Here is an 18,021-nt window from a genome sequence, read left to right on the forward strand (position 1 = left end):
CCTGTAAACTCACCTTCCACCACGAAAACACCACGTCCACCAGCCCACGCGCCATCAACCACCTCAAATGCATCCTGATCAACGCACGCTCCGTCCACAAGCACGCCGTGGACTCCACCGCACCAGATGTCGCCTTCATCACTGAGACCTGGATGAACACCTCCTCGGCCCCCGACATCGCCATAGCCATCCCCGAAGGCTACAAGATTTCCAGGAAAGACCACACCAACCAAGTAGGAGGAGGAATCGCCATCATCTTCAAGGACTCCATCAACGTCACCACCTCCACCGAAGACACCCCCCTCGCCGCCGAACACCTGCACTTCCAGATCCACACAGACCCCAGGACCACCCTCAGAGGAACTCTCATCTACCGACCCCCTGGACCGCGCCCCCTCTTCAGCGACTCTATCACCGACTTCATCTCCCCGCACGCCCTTGCCTCGCCGGACTACATCCTCCTCGGCGACCTCAACTTCCATCTGGAACAGAACAATGACCCCAACACCTCCGCCCTGCTCGACAACCTCGCCAAACTCGGTCTCAAGCAACTGGTGAACACCCCCACCCATCACGCCGGACACACGCTCGACCCCATCTTCTCCGCCAGCAACCACGTATCCTTCAGCCACTCCTCCGCTTTACACTGGACCGACTACAGATGTGTCCACTTCACCTTCCGACGCGAGACTCGCCACCTCCGCACACAATCCATCCCACGTCGACAGTGAAACAAAATCCCCGAAGAACAGCTTCTCTCCACCCTCATCGACAACCAACCCACCTTCTCCTCCGACCCCAACGACGAGCCCTCAGCCTCACGAATTGGATCACCAACTGCGCAGACAACCTCGCTCCCCTCAAACGCCTCCGAAGGCAGACCAACACCAAAAAACCTCTCTGGTTCACTGACACCCTTAAGGAATAAAAAAAAAACTGCTGCACTCTCGAGAAAGCCTGGCATAAGGACCACACCGCAGATAACATGACTGCCCTCAAGAACGCTACCCGCGAACACCACCAACTGATCCGCGCCGCCAAAAGAAATTTCTTCACAGACAGACTGGACAAAAACAGCCACAACAGCAGAGAACTCTTCAACATCGTCAAAGAGCTCTCCAACCCCAACGCCAACGCCATCACGCCCTCACAAGACCTTTGCAACTCCCTCGCCACCTTCTTCCAACGTAAGATCACCGACCTACACGACAGCTTCGGACACCAGACCCAGCCGACCACCACAGAACCCACAACCCCAGCCATCACCCTCAACGCCTGGACCCACATCAACACGGAAGTGACCAAAGCCACCATGAACTCCATCCACTCCGGTGCCCCCTCGGACCCCTGCCCACACTTCATCTTCAACAAAGCCGACGACATCATCGCCCCGCACCTCCAGACCATCATCAACAGCTCCTTTTCGTCTGCTACCTTCCCCGAGAGCTGGAAACACGCTGAAGTCAATGCCCTACTGAAGAAACCTACGGCGGACCCAAGCGACCTGAAGAACTTCCGCCCCATCTCGCCCCCCCCTTTCCCTGCCAAAGTCATAGAGAAGACCGTCAACAAGCAGCTTACCAACTTCCTTGAAGACAACAACCTTCTCGACCCCTCTCAGTCCGGATTCCGAGCCAACCACAGCACAGAAACCGTCCTCATCTCAGTCACAGACGACATCAGAACCCTGATGGACAACGGAGAAACAGTCGCCCTCATCCTCCTCGACCTCTCGGCTGCCTTCGACACCGTCTGCCACCGCACCCTAATAACCCGCCTCTGCTCCACCGGGATCCAAGGACAGGCCCTAGACTGGATCACCTCCTTCCTCTCCAACCGCTCCCAAAGAGTCTACCTCCCACATTTCCGCTCAGACCCCACCGAGATCATCTGCGGCGTCCCCAAAAGGCTCCTCGCTCAGCCCGACTCTCTTCAATGTCTACATGAGCCCCCTCGCCGACATCGTACGCAAACACAGCATCATCGTCGCCTCCTACGCCGACGACACTCAGCTGATACTCTCCCTCACCAAGGACCCCACCAGCGCCAAGACCAACCTGCAAGATGGAATGAAAGACGTCGCAGACTGGATGAAACTCAGCCGTCTGAAACTGAACTCAGACAAAGCGGAAGTCCTCATTCTTGGAAACACCCCGACCGCCTGGGACGACTCCTGGTGGCCCACGGCCCTTGGCACCGCACCGACCCCCTCAGACCACGCACGCAACCTCGGTTTCATCCTGGACCCACTTCTCACCATGACCAAACAAGTCAACGGCATATCATCCTCCTGCTTCCTCACCCTCCGCATGCTCCGAAAGATCTTCCGTTGGATCCCCGCCGACACCAGAAAGACCGTGACCCACGCCCTCGTCACGAGCCGTCTGGACTATGGCAACACCCTATACGCCAGAACCACCGCTAAACTCCAGAAACGTCTGCAACTAATTCAAAACGCCTCCGCCCGCCTCATCCTCAACATACCCCGCAACAGCCACATCTCCGCCCACTTGAGATACCTGCACTGGCTTCCCGTCAGCAAAAGGATCACCTTCCGACTCCTCACCCACGCACACAAAGCCCTCCACAACAAGGGACCCGAATACCTCAACCGCCGCCTCAGCTGCTACACTCCCACCCGTCTTCTTCGCTCCACCAGCCTCGCTCTCGCCGCCGTCCCTTGCATCCGCCGCTCCACGGTGGGTGGGAGATCCTTCTCCTACCTGGCGGCCAAGACTTGGAACTCCCTCCCCACCATCCTCAGGACCACCCAGGACCACTCCGCATTCCGGAGACTACTCAAGACCTGGCTTTTCGAGCAGCAGTAACCCCTTCCCCCTAGCGCCTTGAGACCCGCACGGGTGAGTAGCGCGCTTTATAAATGTTTATGATTTGATTTGATTTGATTTGATAACTGCTGCTGTTCTTCGCTGGAACCAAGAGCAAGTCTGTAACCAGTAGGAGGGCTACTACGGTAACTTTGTTTCTAAGTTCTACAAGACTTCTGCAACCCGAGGTCGTGCATCCTCCAGAGTCACCGGAAGTCTGCCTGCACTTAGGAAAGCAAGAAGGAATCTCCCTTGGGGTGAAGGAGTCACTCCCCTGCATCTCCAGGCACCTCAACAACGATGACCGGTTTGTGGATCCTAACCTCCCACAGACTCTTCGAGGCTCTGCAACACAGGTCGTGGACCGACCTAGCTACTTTGCAAGTGTGAAGTCTGAGGTCCCTCGCTGGAGCTGCTTGGCTGTAACCCCTGTGCACCGTGTCTGTTTGTCGTTGCCAAGGCTTGTTGACTCTTCAGTCCGAACACCTCCTAGCTCCAAGAAGCCCCAGCCTCATGCACTCTCTAGCTCCAAGAACGGCATCCTCTCTGCAACTCCTGCAACATGGGCATCTCTCTTTGCTGTGCTGTTGAGGCCTCCCTGCGATTCCCTGTGCCTGCTGCAAAAGGGTCCTGCTGGGAGCTCCAACAATTCCTTCTGGCTTTCCTGCTTGCTGAGGGCTGGCTTTGACCTACTTGTCAAGATTGGGTCACCTGAACCTTGCTGATCCCCACAAATCCTGTAAACTCCTTGCAATGCTTTCCTGCAATTGCCAAGGCTTTTTAGTGGTACCACTGACCATTGACCCCTCAGCAATTCGATGACCAGCTGGGACAGCTTGTGGACAACTCCTGGGATCTCCCTGCATTGCCTGGACTCCACAACTGCACTTCTTCGTCCACCGTCCAACAGGAAAGCATCTCCAAGAAGGGTGGCCATTGCCCTCCTGCACCGCCTCAGCACCTCCGGGTGGTCTGGACTTTGTCCCGTCTTTCCTTAGGTCCTCTTCTTCAGGCATCCACACCTGGGTTCCACCGACCTGGTACACGGGTCACAACAGTAGCTGCACAACGGAGATCCCCCTTGACTTCAGTGAGACGTTTTGACACAACTTCACCCCTAAGCACCTGCTCTCCCTAGTGTAGGTACTCCACTGTGCTGGGTATCCACAGGTGGGGGCACTATCCAACCTCCCTTGTCCCAACGGGTTTCCTCAGGGTCCTCTGGGAAGTGAAATGTGAAAACTCCAACTGCAACTTCCTCATGTTATCCTATTGACACTGATGCAGGATTACCTCTGTGCACACGGGTGACTAGGGAATCCTATCTACTTACCTTTGGGGTTTTAGTACCTCGCCAGTCATAAGGGTCCTTAGATGGTAGTGTGGGTTGGGAGTGATTTTTGCATTCCATTTTTTTAGTAGATGGTTTGGACCCTCCCCCCCCATAGGGGCCCATGTTATTTTATGCCTTTACTTACCTGTTGCTAAGTATATTTTTGTATGTTGATATCTCCGGTTAGGAGATATACCAAAGGTAGTTCTAGAGTGTGTGTTACAATAAATATGACCTATTTTTCTATCACTGGTGTGGTTTTCTTGTGTGGTTTCTTTCCTGTGCATACATCGCTGATTGAACTGTGTGATATTTGCAACTGCTTTACGCCCTCTTGGGTATCCTTTAGATGCTCTCCACAGATACCCTATGAGAGCTCTTGTGTTCTGGGAGGGCCACCTACACTTATCACTAAGGGTTGTCTGGACTCAGTATGGGGTGCCTCACCTATAGGTGCACACAATATACTGAGCCAGCCTCCGTCAACTACTAAGTGAAAATGGCATATATTGATACACTTACTATTCTCAGCGTTTTTATAAAAAAAACAATTATCATAATCATATATACCTATGTTCCTCTATTAATCATATGATAATATTGAAAGGCCACATACACTTCATTCCTATATTAATTTCCCCTCAAAAGTGAGGGCCAATGTTATTATTCAGTTTTGCACCTTTAATAAATCAACCATATTATTCAATTTCTGCCTTTGTGCGCCATGACATTTAATTGAAACTTCCCACTTATATATCAAATCATCTACTACAAAAAATGATTTCCAACCATGAGGGGCTAATTAATCTTCCCTCTCACTCATCTTGTAAATTGTTTCTGACACCTATGAACATTGTATAATATGTAAATAGGCCCAATTATGATGGTAATATAACAAGATTAGATAAATCAAGGATACTATATTTAAAAGTGCCTAGCGGTTTATTAGCCATTGTATTTAGATGATTTGATTTTACGTTGAACAATATGGGATATTACCTACATTTTGTGTATTGATAGAATTAGCAATGGTGAGATGTGGCATGACTGAAAAATGATTAGTATGATTGTAAGTTAACAGTTCTGAGACTGTCCGAATGGTAAACCTTTTTAATTGTATATATTTATAATTTTTGATTATCTGGAAAGTGCATTTTAATACATCGATACTTGTTATGTGTTATTTATTGATAAAAAATAAAAGAATATATTCTTGATAAATAAGGCATGCAACAGGTTTCAATTCAATGTTATTATTCTCACTTTTTTTATAGCATTGTTGTTTTGTATTCTGTGGTCCAATAGTTATGATATATAGTGGTAATTTAGAGTTAAGAATATCCTGATGGCATAATTAAATCCAAGAGGAATCTTTGATTTTGGCTGGCATTATAAAATCATGGAAAAACAACCAGTAGTGTTTCACCAGAACAGCAGAGGATTCACACCATTTCTTCTCTGATTCACAGCTAACTCAAGAGGCACCCAATATTTCTCAAGACACTGACAATGAGGAATGAGGACAATGAGGAAGGGGACAAATTGATTCCCCCTCATTTTATATTAATTGTGTTTAGACTTACAAAATGCCAGTGTGTCTGATACATCTCCTGATTCACAACTAAACTCACTATCTGGACCACCAACAGAAGAAAGTGTATCATTTACCATGATGGTTTGGAGGGCAGCAGAAATAGTTGCAGAAACAGTTGGCCACTCATTCTTCAAATAAGGCAAGCTTTACCTGTGGCATTATTGCTATTTTACTGATGTACTTCTGCCTACATGGTCCAGGCAATGCCCATCAGTCAGTCGACGTGTGGCTACGGGGTAACATGGACTTCTTAACTAAGCATCCTATTCCGATCTGCATGACTGTTCAAGCTTCAGCAAGCAAGGTCAATCAGAGTTCCTTCTCAACCAATTCCCAGTGCAGGGAATTGAAAAGAATTGATGCTTTTGGAAAGTTTTTTGGGCTAATCTAGTTCTCAGATCTATCAATGCAGGTTGTCTTTCTAATTGGTACACCAATGCATCAAGGCGCACGCAACACCTTGCCGGCAGTTCCAGAGAACACCAACACTTCATTAGCCCAAATGATGCATAATGATCTAGATGCAGCCAAGTGTGCGCTCCCTCCTTGCTTGGACACTGTTGACTTCATAGGCTGAGCTATTGACACCAGTGTTGTGCTCAGAAGGCACACCTGGATGACATCAACTGTGTATCTGAAAACCCTCAAGCATTCCTAATGGACATGTCCTTTGTTGGCTTCAAGGACAGTGGCTCCACTGCATGATCTCTGGGGCCATTGACACCACAAAAATGTTCCCATCAATACAGAAAATTCAGTGGCTATTCCACTGGGCTAGTTTATAGACAATTCCAGCTCACCCAACCTAAACTTCAACAACCGACCCAGTCATTTGAGACCACTGATGTTAAATCATTAGGGTCAGCAATCCTCCAAATATTCATCCCCTGCTGCAGTGGCTATCAAGCAGCATTATTTTGAAAATGATAAATGATATCTCCTTCCTGACGGGAGATCAGTCACACCAGACAGGTGTGTCTTACAGCTTGATCCAAGGGGCTATGCACTGTCCTTTATGTTCTCGCCACCCAATCTTCCTCTCACACTGGAGCATCTTTCAGAGGCTCACACTTTGATCCTAATCAGGAAGTCATATTTATTTTATGCAAGGATACCATCAAGTCGATATTGGAATCGCAATATGTCCTCATTCCAAAGATGGATGGAGGACTCAGGCCCATTGTGGACCTCCACCCATGGAATGCTCCACGGGTTTCTCGAGGGAGATGGTGCAGGATCTGCAGAGGTGGCTGGCAGACATCAGCCTGACCTGTGGCATGCCACTCATCCTCCACACAGAGTTTATGGTGGTAATAGAAGTGTCGCTGCAGGGTTGGGTAGCCATCTGTTGAAGGTGGAGATCAGACCCCTCTGGGCTCTGGAAGAGAGTGACGCCAGATTAATCTTCTGGAGCTCTCTGTGATCATTCTGGCCCTAAAAGCCTTCTTGCCATCAAACAAAGTAAAGCTGGTGCAGGTCTTCATTGGCAACATGAAAGGCAGTGCAACAAAGAAGCAGGAGTGAGATGCTTGATCCTGTGTCAGGAGGCAGGGCACCCCTGAACGTGGATGGAACAACAGAAGACACAGAATGTGTTCTTGGTAGCCAACCACCTAGCAGGGTCTTTGAATGCCAGAGCAGACAGACTTAGCAGGCATCATCTGATGGACCATGAGTGACATTTTAATTGACAGACGGCATAGGCCATCTTCAAGCAATAGGAAACACCCTGCCTAGATCTATTCACATCTGCCCAGAATGCTCATTGTCTGCAATTCTGCATTGTGGAGTTTCTTCCAAGCATGTGTTAGGAGATGTATTCTAGCTGGAATGGAAGGAAGTAATTCTGTAGGTATCTTCACGGCCACCTGTCCTGTCTAGAGTTCTAAGGAAGATCAAGACAGACTGGGCTCTAATCATTCTCATTGCCCCTGACTGGGCCAGAGAGTGTGTGCTACTCTGAGGCCTGGAGCTTAAACATTTGCCGTCTGTACATGGTCTCACTTCAGGAGGCCCTCCTGTCTCAGTAGCAGGGTATCCAGGCCTTCACAACTTACACCTCTAAGCATGAAAATTCAGTATTGGCAACTAAATCTGTTTGACTTGCTGACCGAGTTGGTTGATGCCATTCTTGTTTCCAGACACTCTTCTGTGATGTCAGTCTACTTTGGGAGCTGGAACAAACTTATTGCCTGTAGTGCTGCACGAAATACCGACTCCTTGAAAGCCAAAATTTCAGATGTTCGTTTATTTGTTCTTTTATCAGTCTTGCAAGGCTTTGTTGAGGGATACAATGAAAGGTTATTTGTCTTGCCTTCTGGCCGTTCTGTCTTCACCAGAGCAACCGCCTATGTTTAAATCACCAATTGTCATGTGTTTTAGAAACAGTTTGATTCATGTTTCCCAAACTACTTCTTATATCTCAATGGGACCTTAACTTGGTCTTAACGTTTCTCTTGTGCACACTCTTTGAGCCTATGTACAGCTGTTATTAAAGCTCTTAACACTAAATCTGTCTTCCGCTTTACAATCTGTGAACTGCACATGCTTCTGGTCCAACTCCCCTACACCACCTTCTTTCCAGACAAACTGGTACTGATGACTGAGGCGACCATCCTAACAAAAGTTGTGACTCCTTTCCATAATAGCCAAGCAATCACACTGACAGTGGTTTTTGCACTGCCTCACCCCTCGAAAAAAGAAGAAAGACTCCATCACCTTCATCATAAGGTGATGCTAAGCGTTTACATCGACCACACAGAAAACTGTGGATTATCAGCTCTTTGTGAGATTTTCTAGGGAAAAGAAAGCCAAGGTGTTGCAGAAGATCAACTGTCAAGCTGGATAGTTCTCAAAGAAAATCTGCCATGCACTGGAAAAGGAGCACCACCTGAAGGCAGTGGGCCAACAACAATACTAGGGCCAATGTTTCCTACAGTGGGTTTTGTGCAAGGGGTACTTGTTTTATCGGCATCTGCCAGGCTGCAACGTGGGCATTAGTGCACACATTCACGGGGCACTAAGGCTTTGACTGTCAGGTTCGGCAGGAAGGTCACTTCATCCACTCAAGTCTGCAGGACTATGTGGTTTGAGTCCACTCACTAGGTCCTCCAACTCTGAGAGATACTGCTATGGTACCTATTTTAAAGGTGTGGATTCTGCAGTTAGAAGAACCCATCAAAAGAACAAGTTACCACTGGTAACACTCTTTTTGGTGGATCTTTTACCTAAACACAAATTCCTCTTTGCTCTCCCACACTCTCATTCTGTCAAGTAGCCTCTTTAACATCTAAAACGGTCCCATATTAAAAGATCAGTGGACTTCCCAGACAATTTGTTGTACACTCCTTGTCTGAGGGCACAGAAATAAAAAAAAAAAGGTAGCTGACATCCGCACGCAGTGGTAGCGCTTATATGCAGCTCCACTCCATCACTTACAGGGCAGTATGGAGTCACCTCTGAGCTACACAAAGCCACCTACCACCATGTGGAAAAATTGCTGGAATATTTCTCTGGATCCAGTCTGGAGCTGTCGATATGCTAAAGGTAAGTGTTAGAAATTGGGACTATAGATGCTAGAGGTATGCAACCTGTCCAACCTGGGACCACAGTCCTAGTCAGGGTAAGTCAGTTACACAACCTAAATTAACCTGTGCTCACTCTGGTAGCTTGGCACAGAACAGTCAGGCTTAACCTAAGAGGGAATGTGTAAACTATTTGTGCAACACACACCCAGTAACACAATGAAAACACCACAAAAAGAAATCCACACCAGTTTAGAAAAACAGAGAATATTTATCTAAAACTAACCCAAAATGACAGAAATTTAATCAGTAGAAGTCAAGACATGAATTTATAAAGATTAAATCCAAAGTAGTGCTTAAAAGTCACTAGCTGTCAAGAGGTGCAAATCCTAAATTCAGGCCAATCACAATGGAGAGTAGGCCGGCTACAGAACCTATGCAGGGTCCGTTGAAACAGCACCTTTGATGGAGCAATGTGTCGATGTCAAGGGCACAATACGTCGGCATTTCCCATGCAGTCGGGTCACTGCATTGTCATCAGTCTCCACTGAAGTGAATGCGATGTTTCATTATCGAGCCAAGCAGAGCATCATTGTCGAGTCACACAGGGTGTGAATCCGATGTCATTGAACCTTTGCATCAGCAACGAAGGAGTGATGGAGAGGAATTTCTCATGCACTTGAGATGATGCATCAGTTTTTGCAGAAAGCAGCTGCATAACCACTTCTGAGGCCCAGGGCTAGAGGGGGCACCTCAGGCTAGTGTAGGACTCACAGATGTCAGAGTCCAGGATCAGGAGAGTTGCAGGCAGTCTTTGATGTCCCTGAGACTGCAAAAGAATGGGGGGAAGCCAGCAAGCTCTTGGAGTCATTCTGGGTTCAGAAAAATGTGTCTAGTCCTTGTCCTCAGCAGGGCAGAGACCAGCAGGCAGCAGGGCAGCTCAGCAAAGCAGGGAAGCAATTCCTTGGAACAGTCTGCCCAGGCAAAATGACAATCCTTACAGTCTTTACACCAGCAGAGTTCTCCCTAGATCCAGTAGTGTACTGATTTGCTAGGGTAAGAAACCCAGTACTTATACCCAAAAGTGCATTTAACATGGGGTTGACTGCAGAGCAGCTCCTTGAAGTGCACAGGTCCCCCTTTCATCTCAGCCCTGGCTCCAGACTATCAGTTGGCGTAATCAACCCTGTGTGTGGGGTTCAGGCCATTACCCTTTAAAGTGTAAGTGTGAACCCCTCCCATCCTTCCTGCCCAGGAAGACCCATCAGTATGCAGATGAATGCAGATGTAGTTGAGGGTCCTGTGTTGTGGCTGTGTGGAGGGAATGCAAAAAACTGCAACCCAGTCTAGACGTGTATTGAAGGCAGATTCTCAGGCACACAGAACAGGGAGAGCAGAGAAATGCCCACTTTTTAAAAGTGGCATTTTTAAAATAATAAGATTAAATCCTGCTTAACCAATAAAGAGGATTTATCATTACTATTCCAATGATATGGAACATGATGCAACCACTCCTTTCTGATCAAGAAGTACAGCTTAAAAGTGTATTAAGGAACTCCCAATGCTGGCCAATGAGAGGAGTAGGCTGTACAATAGTGAAAAACGACTTTGGGAGTTTTTCACTACCAGGACATGTAAAACTTAAAAGTATATGTCCTACCTTTTACTTACATGGCACCCTGCCATATGGGCTACCTAGGGCCTACCTTAGGGGAGACTTATATGTAGTAAAAGGGAAGTTTAAGGCTTGACAAGAGGTTTTAAATGCCAAATCAAAGTGGCAGTGAAAAGGCACACACAAGCCCAGCAGTGACAGGCCTGAGAATGTTTTCAGGGCTACTTAAGTGGGTGGCACAATCAGTGCTGCAGGCCCTCAAGTAGCATTTAATTTACAGTCAATGGTATATGGTATACCACCTTACAAGAGACTTATAAGTATATCAAATGTGCCAGTTGTAGATACACCAATGTTACCGTGTTTAGGGGAAAAGCACATGCACTTTAGCACTGGTTAGCAGTGGTAAAGTGCTCAGAGACTTAAAGCCAACAAAAAGATACAGCAAAAACAGGAGGTGAAAGACAATGGGGTAAGACCACCCTATGGATGCCAGGATTAACAGTAAGGATTTTGCATTTAGATTAACCACAAGAGAAAGCGTTACAGAAGGTAAGTAACTCGTTCCTTAGTTGTGCAAAATCTTTCTGGCTCGGGGACTGATAAAGCCTGTAAGACAGGTTTATTCCTGCTGAGTTTGTTTAGAAGACGTTTGCCAAACTGGCTTGCTAAATAACTTTCTTACATGGGAAAAGTATTAGTGCTTTCTGTAATAGTTCACTTTTTTTTAAAGACTTTTATAGTTCTGCAAACTATTCATTAATTAAATTATTTACTTATTGATTCATAAATGTCCTTATTAAATATAGCAAAGGGAAATTCCAGTGCTTTATTTGTAAAAGATTGGGTGCTGGTGCTGAAAGCTCTGCTAAGAAGCCGGTGGCCAGTGCAATTAAATATCGACACACTGAACATCAATGCTGCTAGTACTAAACCCACCTCTTGTCTCTTTTATTCACTATCAGGTACTCCTTGCCCCTTTAGCTCTCTCTTGCAGGTTCCTGCTTGCTCTCAGTAAATGTCTGATGTCAAAAGTATGTGCCAGACCCTAAAAATGAGTGCTAACGGCACCTACCAGCAACCACCTGGAAAGTTTCCCCCAGTCTATTGACTTTGCGATGCAAGAAACACGTTCAATCAACACCAGCCAATGGACAACATGTGTGTCTTACTAGGATGTAGCTACTGACTGGAAAGCCAATAGACCAGTGGTTCCCTGTGGTCCGGGGACCCTGGAGGTCCGCAAAGCCTCCTCAAGCGGTCCGCAACTGCTTAGAAAATTAAATAATATTAACAGATTAATTAAATGCGTATAAATAAAGTGGCTAAATGTACAATTGAAAATTTTAAAACATACTACAAATGCCAAGGAATTTGAAGTTGGAGGGTAAAAATCAAATTAGTATCCTCAGATTCATTTGTGGGAGCAGTGTAGGTGCATCAAATAGAATATAGTATGGAAGATGTGTGGCTTCAATTGAATTTAGAAAAGCTCCAACCTTCCTATTATTTTTGTAATGTTTTTATTTATACGTGTTTGCAAATTACAGAAATTGTGTATGTGTTTGATAAATGCTTGTTTCTGTATTTTTTGTGTATTGTTTTGCGGTTCAAAATGTCTACATTATTTGGGCCGCAGTCCCTGGTTTCTAGTAATGACTCATGACCCCGGATTCCAATGATGATTCAGTGGGGGTCCCCGTGTTCCAGTAACAATAAAGTGGGGGGTCCACAGAAGTCAAAATGTTGGGAACCTCTGTAATAGAGACAACTTCTTGCTCATACCGGTAGAAACAAAAAGCTATCTAGTTTGACTGCAGTGGAGCATTGGTGCACGTGGGTCAAGAGAGGTTCGACGCGCCACAAAAAGCTCTGTTGACTATTTAGAATATCGTATAATGCTGGAGAGGAACATTTGCTAACATGATTCTAAGGTTTTACCGGCTTGCGCTGTATTTTTATGTCCCTGCCAGTAGAAAAATATGGAAAAAGCAATTCAATCTAGTATTTTTCCCTTCTGAAATCTAAACCTAAAAAGCCCATGTGACGAAATCTCTTCAAAAACGCTCGAGGGCTGTCTAAATAATAAACATTATTGAAACAAAAAAGAGGGATAATTGCTGTGGTATAAAAGATACTGAAAAATGTACATTTGTTTAGTACTTCCTGCCACTTGGCCCGTCTATACTAAAGAAACAAACAAATTCTCGTTTTTTTATGCGAAAGATGGCAACCCTAATTATAACTTGACATATAGCACCAAAAGCAACACTCAGAACCACTGCTGATTGGTAATCATTCATTCCAAAGACCTATAACAACGTCTTATTAGCGATCAGACTCACCTCTGGTTGCCAAGGACCCCTACGTCTCTCCGCCGGTGAAGATGCGCCTTCTCACAGGCGCCTGTCCTGGCTTTCTAGCCAACAGCATGCTGCCTTCTGGGATCTGTAGTTTCGTCTTCAAATTTGCAGTATCACCTCAAAAATGTCAACTTGCTAAACACTATTGTCCAAAACGCCCAGACTGAACGAAGGTGTCACATATAACTTGGGGGACACGTGGCAGATACAAATCCTGCTCCGGGCAGGGATGGGCGGTGGGGGAGGGGGATGGCAGGAGACTCCTCGCGTTATTCCGTCCAACTATCTCACTTGTTGCAGGCAATCTAGAATCGTTTTAGCGCCTTTCTACAGTACACCGTGCTTGGTGACTTCCAAGCGAGATTCACAGAATATACTTTCCAACATGCAGCTACATATATTTTAGATAGTATTCGCATAGCTCTGGTAACTGGAAAAGTCGCCCCTTTAGATCTGACTGTCATGACCCATTAATTACAATGAAACTGACACCCGCAAAAGCAAAACTTGCTTTAAAGAAGTTTTGCAAAATGCTTGAGAGGCCCTGTACCTGAAGAAAGCAAGCGCCAAGAAACCTTCGCAAGTGCACGAGCGCTTCATACTTCATAACATAACATCGATATATAAAATGTAGTTAGTCACAATGAAGTGCCTTAATCCATACTAAATTCATTTAAGTGAAACATTAACGCCCTCTCCTGCAATAGTTATATACAGCTACAAAAACACAATTAGAATGGGCACTCAGTGACGTGCAGTTAAATGGAGAATACTTTGGTTTCCTTGTGGTACCCAATCGTATCTCATTTATTGCTGAATGTTTTCTGATTTGATTATACTCTATCAGTACTCGTAATATTTATTTTTTCATTATAGAAGCTCTCGCCAGCCCATGTTTTATTCATGTATTCTCGCTTTATCAAGGGTGAAATATTGAAGGAAAGGTGAATGCCATATTTATTTCACAAGCTGCGTGGCATTTTCAACATAATTGAAATTTAAGAGACAACGAGGTGTATTTAATGGGATTAAGTGCGGAACGCAACACAACATAAAACTAGATAACATAACATAAAATAACAACACAAAACATAACATAAAACACAACATAACAAAATAACAACACAAAACAACGTAAAACATAACATAACATAAAACACAACATAACATTAAATAACAACATAAAACAACATAAAACATAACATAACATAACATAAAACAACATAAAACATAACATAAAACACAACATAACATAAAATAACAACATAAAAGAACGTAAAACATAACATAACATAAAACACAACATAACATTAAATAACAACATAAAACAACATAAAACATAAAATAACATAAAACAACATAAAACATAACATAAAACACAACATAACATAAAATAACAACATAAAAGAACGTAAAACATAACATAACATAAAACACAACATAATATTAAATAACTACATAAAACAACATAAAACATAAAATAACATAAAACAACATAAAACATAACATAAAACACAACATAACATAAAATAACAACATAAAACAACGTAAAACATAACATAACATAAAACACAACATAACATTAAATAACAACATAAAACAACATAAAACATAACATAACATAACATAACCTAAAATTACATAAAACAACATAAAACATAACATAACATACAACACAACCTAACATAAAATAACATAGCATAAAACAACATAAAACATAACACAACAAAACATACAACACAACATAACAAAACAAAATAGCATAACAAAACAAAAAATAGCATTACATAAAAGAACATAAAAGATAGCAAATCATGAAACAACATATAACATAACATAAAACATACAGCATATAACATAACATAAAACACAGCATCCTTTTAAGTGGAATGGGCTGACTCGGAGCCTTACCTGCAGGTACGGAATGTCCGCATGGCGGAAGAAGGGCTGTAAAACCACCGTGAAGTCCTCCCTGGTGTCGAAGCGCCCCGTGTCAATGAGCTCGCGAGTGCCGGCCTGCAGGAGACAAGAGGAGAGGCAGCGGGCCAGTTTACGTGACTTGCACTGTCCTGCAGTGACACCTTCCCATAGCGCCTCCACTCTGGAGCCCTGAGGCCTGACCGCCCTGGCCAGCAGGAGACAAGATGGACCAGTTTATGTGACTTGCATTGTCCTGTACTGACACCTCCCCATAGCGCCTCCACTCTGGAGCCCTGAGGCCTGACCGCCCTGGCCAGCAGGAGACAAGAGGGACCAGTTTATGTGACTTGCATTGTCTTGTACTGACACCTCCCCATAGCGCCTCCACTCTGGATCACTGAGGCCAGCAGGACACGCCGCAGACATTGAGTGGTCTGCAGGGCATCAACACAAGGCCCTCTCCACCCCCAGAGCTATGCACACAGCGAGGCTGGGAAGGGGATCGCAAGGTAAATGCTGTCTCAAATGTTCATTACTATTATTAAGACAAATTTACTGAAAGCAGCATCGGTTTAGAAAACTCACTCAGGGTTGAGCTTTAAAAAGGCCTCACTGCCTAGGGCCACATTTATTCATATTTGATCCCTATGAGATGTTGTCCAAATCTTTCTGGGGAGCTTGTCTCGCGCCATGATTCTGTACCCTGACTGCCCCTCTATGGTGCCCACTTCCAGCCTTCGCCCTGGCAGGCGGTGGTCTCCCGTGTCCATTTGTCTGACCTTCCTTCAGGGTCCATCAGCCCCCCAGATCTCACACAGATCGTGGGCTCACTCATGCAGAGCCCACCCTCCTGCAATCACTTCCAAGCAAATCATGAAACCAAACCCCTGCACTGACCTATAGGCCTAGAAGTCTCCCGTTCACTTGTGCCAGCTTCAATAAGGAACTATTTATTAGGAACCATCTAAGAAAAAAAGACTAAACACCCCAGGCTAAAGCTTCTCCCAGATCACTACTTATGACTGATTTTGGACATTTTGTACCCAATCAAAAATTCCGTAAAACTAAAAACTAAGAACAAGGATTATACTTTGCTGTTGCTGTTTCCTAGGACTGTTGATTTCATATATGTATGCACACATTCCCTATAATTTCATATGGAAAAAAGGATGTGCTGGACAATAAAGATGAGAACAGTTTTACTGCCCTCAATTTCTCTAATACAAATGAAAATGAAAAGTTCTCTGCACCTTCCTGTGAACTCCATGGTGTAGACATAGAAGACATACCTGGTAGGCTCTGTTGGCATCTGACATCTTCCTCCATTCCAGGGAGTTGTCTTTCACACCAAAGACGCAGTGGCAGAGGGCGCTGCCCAGGGAGAGATAAAGGGGAGACGAGTGCTTTAAAGGGCGCAGGCGCAAGCATGCAGGTATCCATAGCCTACTGGCCGCCATGATCAATCATGGCTGCCGGCCTGTGGGTTCATTTCTGCACAGTTTCGTGTCTTATCAGCCAGTGCTTAACTAATAAAAACATGCCAGTGCCCTATGCCCTCCTCTTAAAAATGCGTCTGCTGCATTTAAATGTGCGAACACGGAATACTGAGGCAGCGTAATCCTGAAGCCATCTTGGCCTCTTCAAACCATTTACAGTCACTCCCTGCCCCTTCAGCTCACTCTTGCAGCTTTCTGCTTTCTACCTTTGTGACGCTTTTTCGTTTTTCTCTTCCTCACTCTTTCCCATATGTCTCTTTTGCTCGCAGCAAATGTTTAAGGCAGAAGTCTAAGCGCCGGCCCTCAAAAATAAGTGCTGGTGCTTAGCACCGGAAACAATAAGCACAAATTAAGCACTGTGATCACCAGAAGCACGACGGTTCTACTTTCTGTATTTATGATGATAACCTTTTTATGTTTTCATTATTTCATACTACGCAAACAGTACATTTACACAAAGACAAAAAGCTACCTCAGCACATTCAGCTGACGATAACACAAGTCATTCTCAAACACATAACTGCTCTCCAAATGGTGTCTTCCTGTCTTATGTAAATACCAGGACACCAGGGACAGCTCAAGGGTTTTGGGGGCCCCGAGCCAAACGTGTTTTGGGGGCCCCTGGAACAGCTTTGAATTTATGATCCAATTTCAGCTCTTTCATGCCCTCCTTGGCCGGTCACTGACAGTGCACAGACACACACGTGCACATTCTAAATGTGTTTACATCCAGTGATGGTGACAATATTGTAACACGGCAGCAGCTCACTGATATCACTGCAAATAATCTCTGTGACACCCCCCACTTTTCATATGAGAGCTACTTTTTTTATCTGATAGAAACTTTTTATGGATGTTGCATGAAACATAAACACAACATTTTTCTGCAAAATATCTGTTAAATTCACACCATCGCCCAAATTAAAAATAAACCAATTTCTGCGCCCCATTCGAATGTGTAATAAAGTACTCCAAATATACACAAACCAGCTTCCCAGTGTTCAATCAATGACTTCAGAGACCGTCCCCAAAGGGAAACAGCCTTTACAAAACTGTCTTTAGCACGCATGATCTTCCCATGCAGCCTTTATCACGCACTTAAACACCACACAGATTATACATAGAATAGGGGTTTACCTTTAGCACAGTATACTTTACCACATGGGTAAGTATTTGATTTTTTAACAGCATATTTTTCATGTTTATTTCTTTAAAAAGGGGGTAAAATTGTGGGTACAGTTAAAAGCAGACAAGGGTGATTTTAGGTTTAAGGGATGGGTAGATGTAAGGGTAATTTTCGGGTTAGGGATCATTGGTGGTGAAGGGAGGTAAGGGTGATTTTAAGGTT

General features: G+C 45.0%; 1 protein-coding gene across 1 annotated transcript in view; it reads right to left on the minus strand.

Moving 5' to 3' along the window:
• Nucleotides 1-18,021, minus strand: part of PLB1 (phospholipase B1) — a 328,328-nt gene that overhangs the window by 104,021 nt on the left and 206,286 nt on the right. Inside the window, exons 34-35 of the mRNA XM_069236215.1 lie at nt 16,467-16,548; nt 15,169-15,273 (exon numbers count right to left, since the gene is read on the minus strand). Of these exons, the coding sequence (XP_069092316.1) occupies nt 15,169-15,273; nt 16,467-16,548 (187 nt within the window). The remainder of the gene's footprint in view (nt 1-15,168; nt 15,274-16,466; nt 16,549-18,021) is intronic.

Source organism: Pleurodeles waltl, chromosome 5 (genome assembly GCF_031143425.1).
Source record: "Pleurodeles waltl isolate 20211129_DDA chromosome 5, aPleWal1.hap1.20221129, whole genome shotgun sequence".
Classification (NCBI taxonomy): Eukaryota; Metazoa; Chordata; class Amphibia; order Caudata; family Salamandridae; genus Pleurodeles; species Pleurodeles waltl.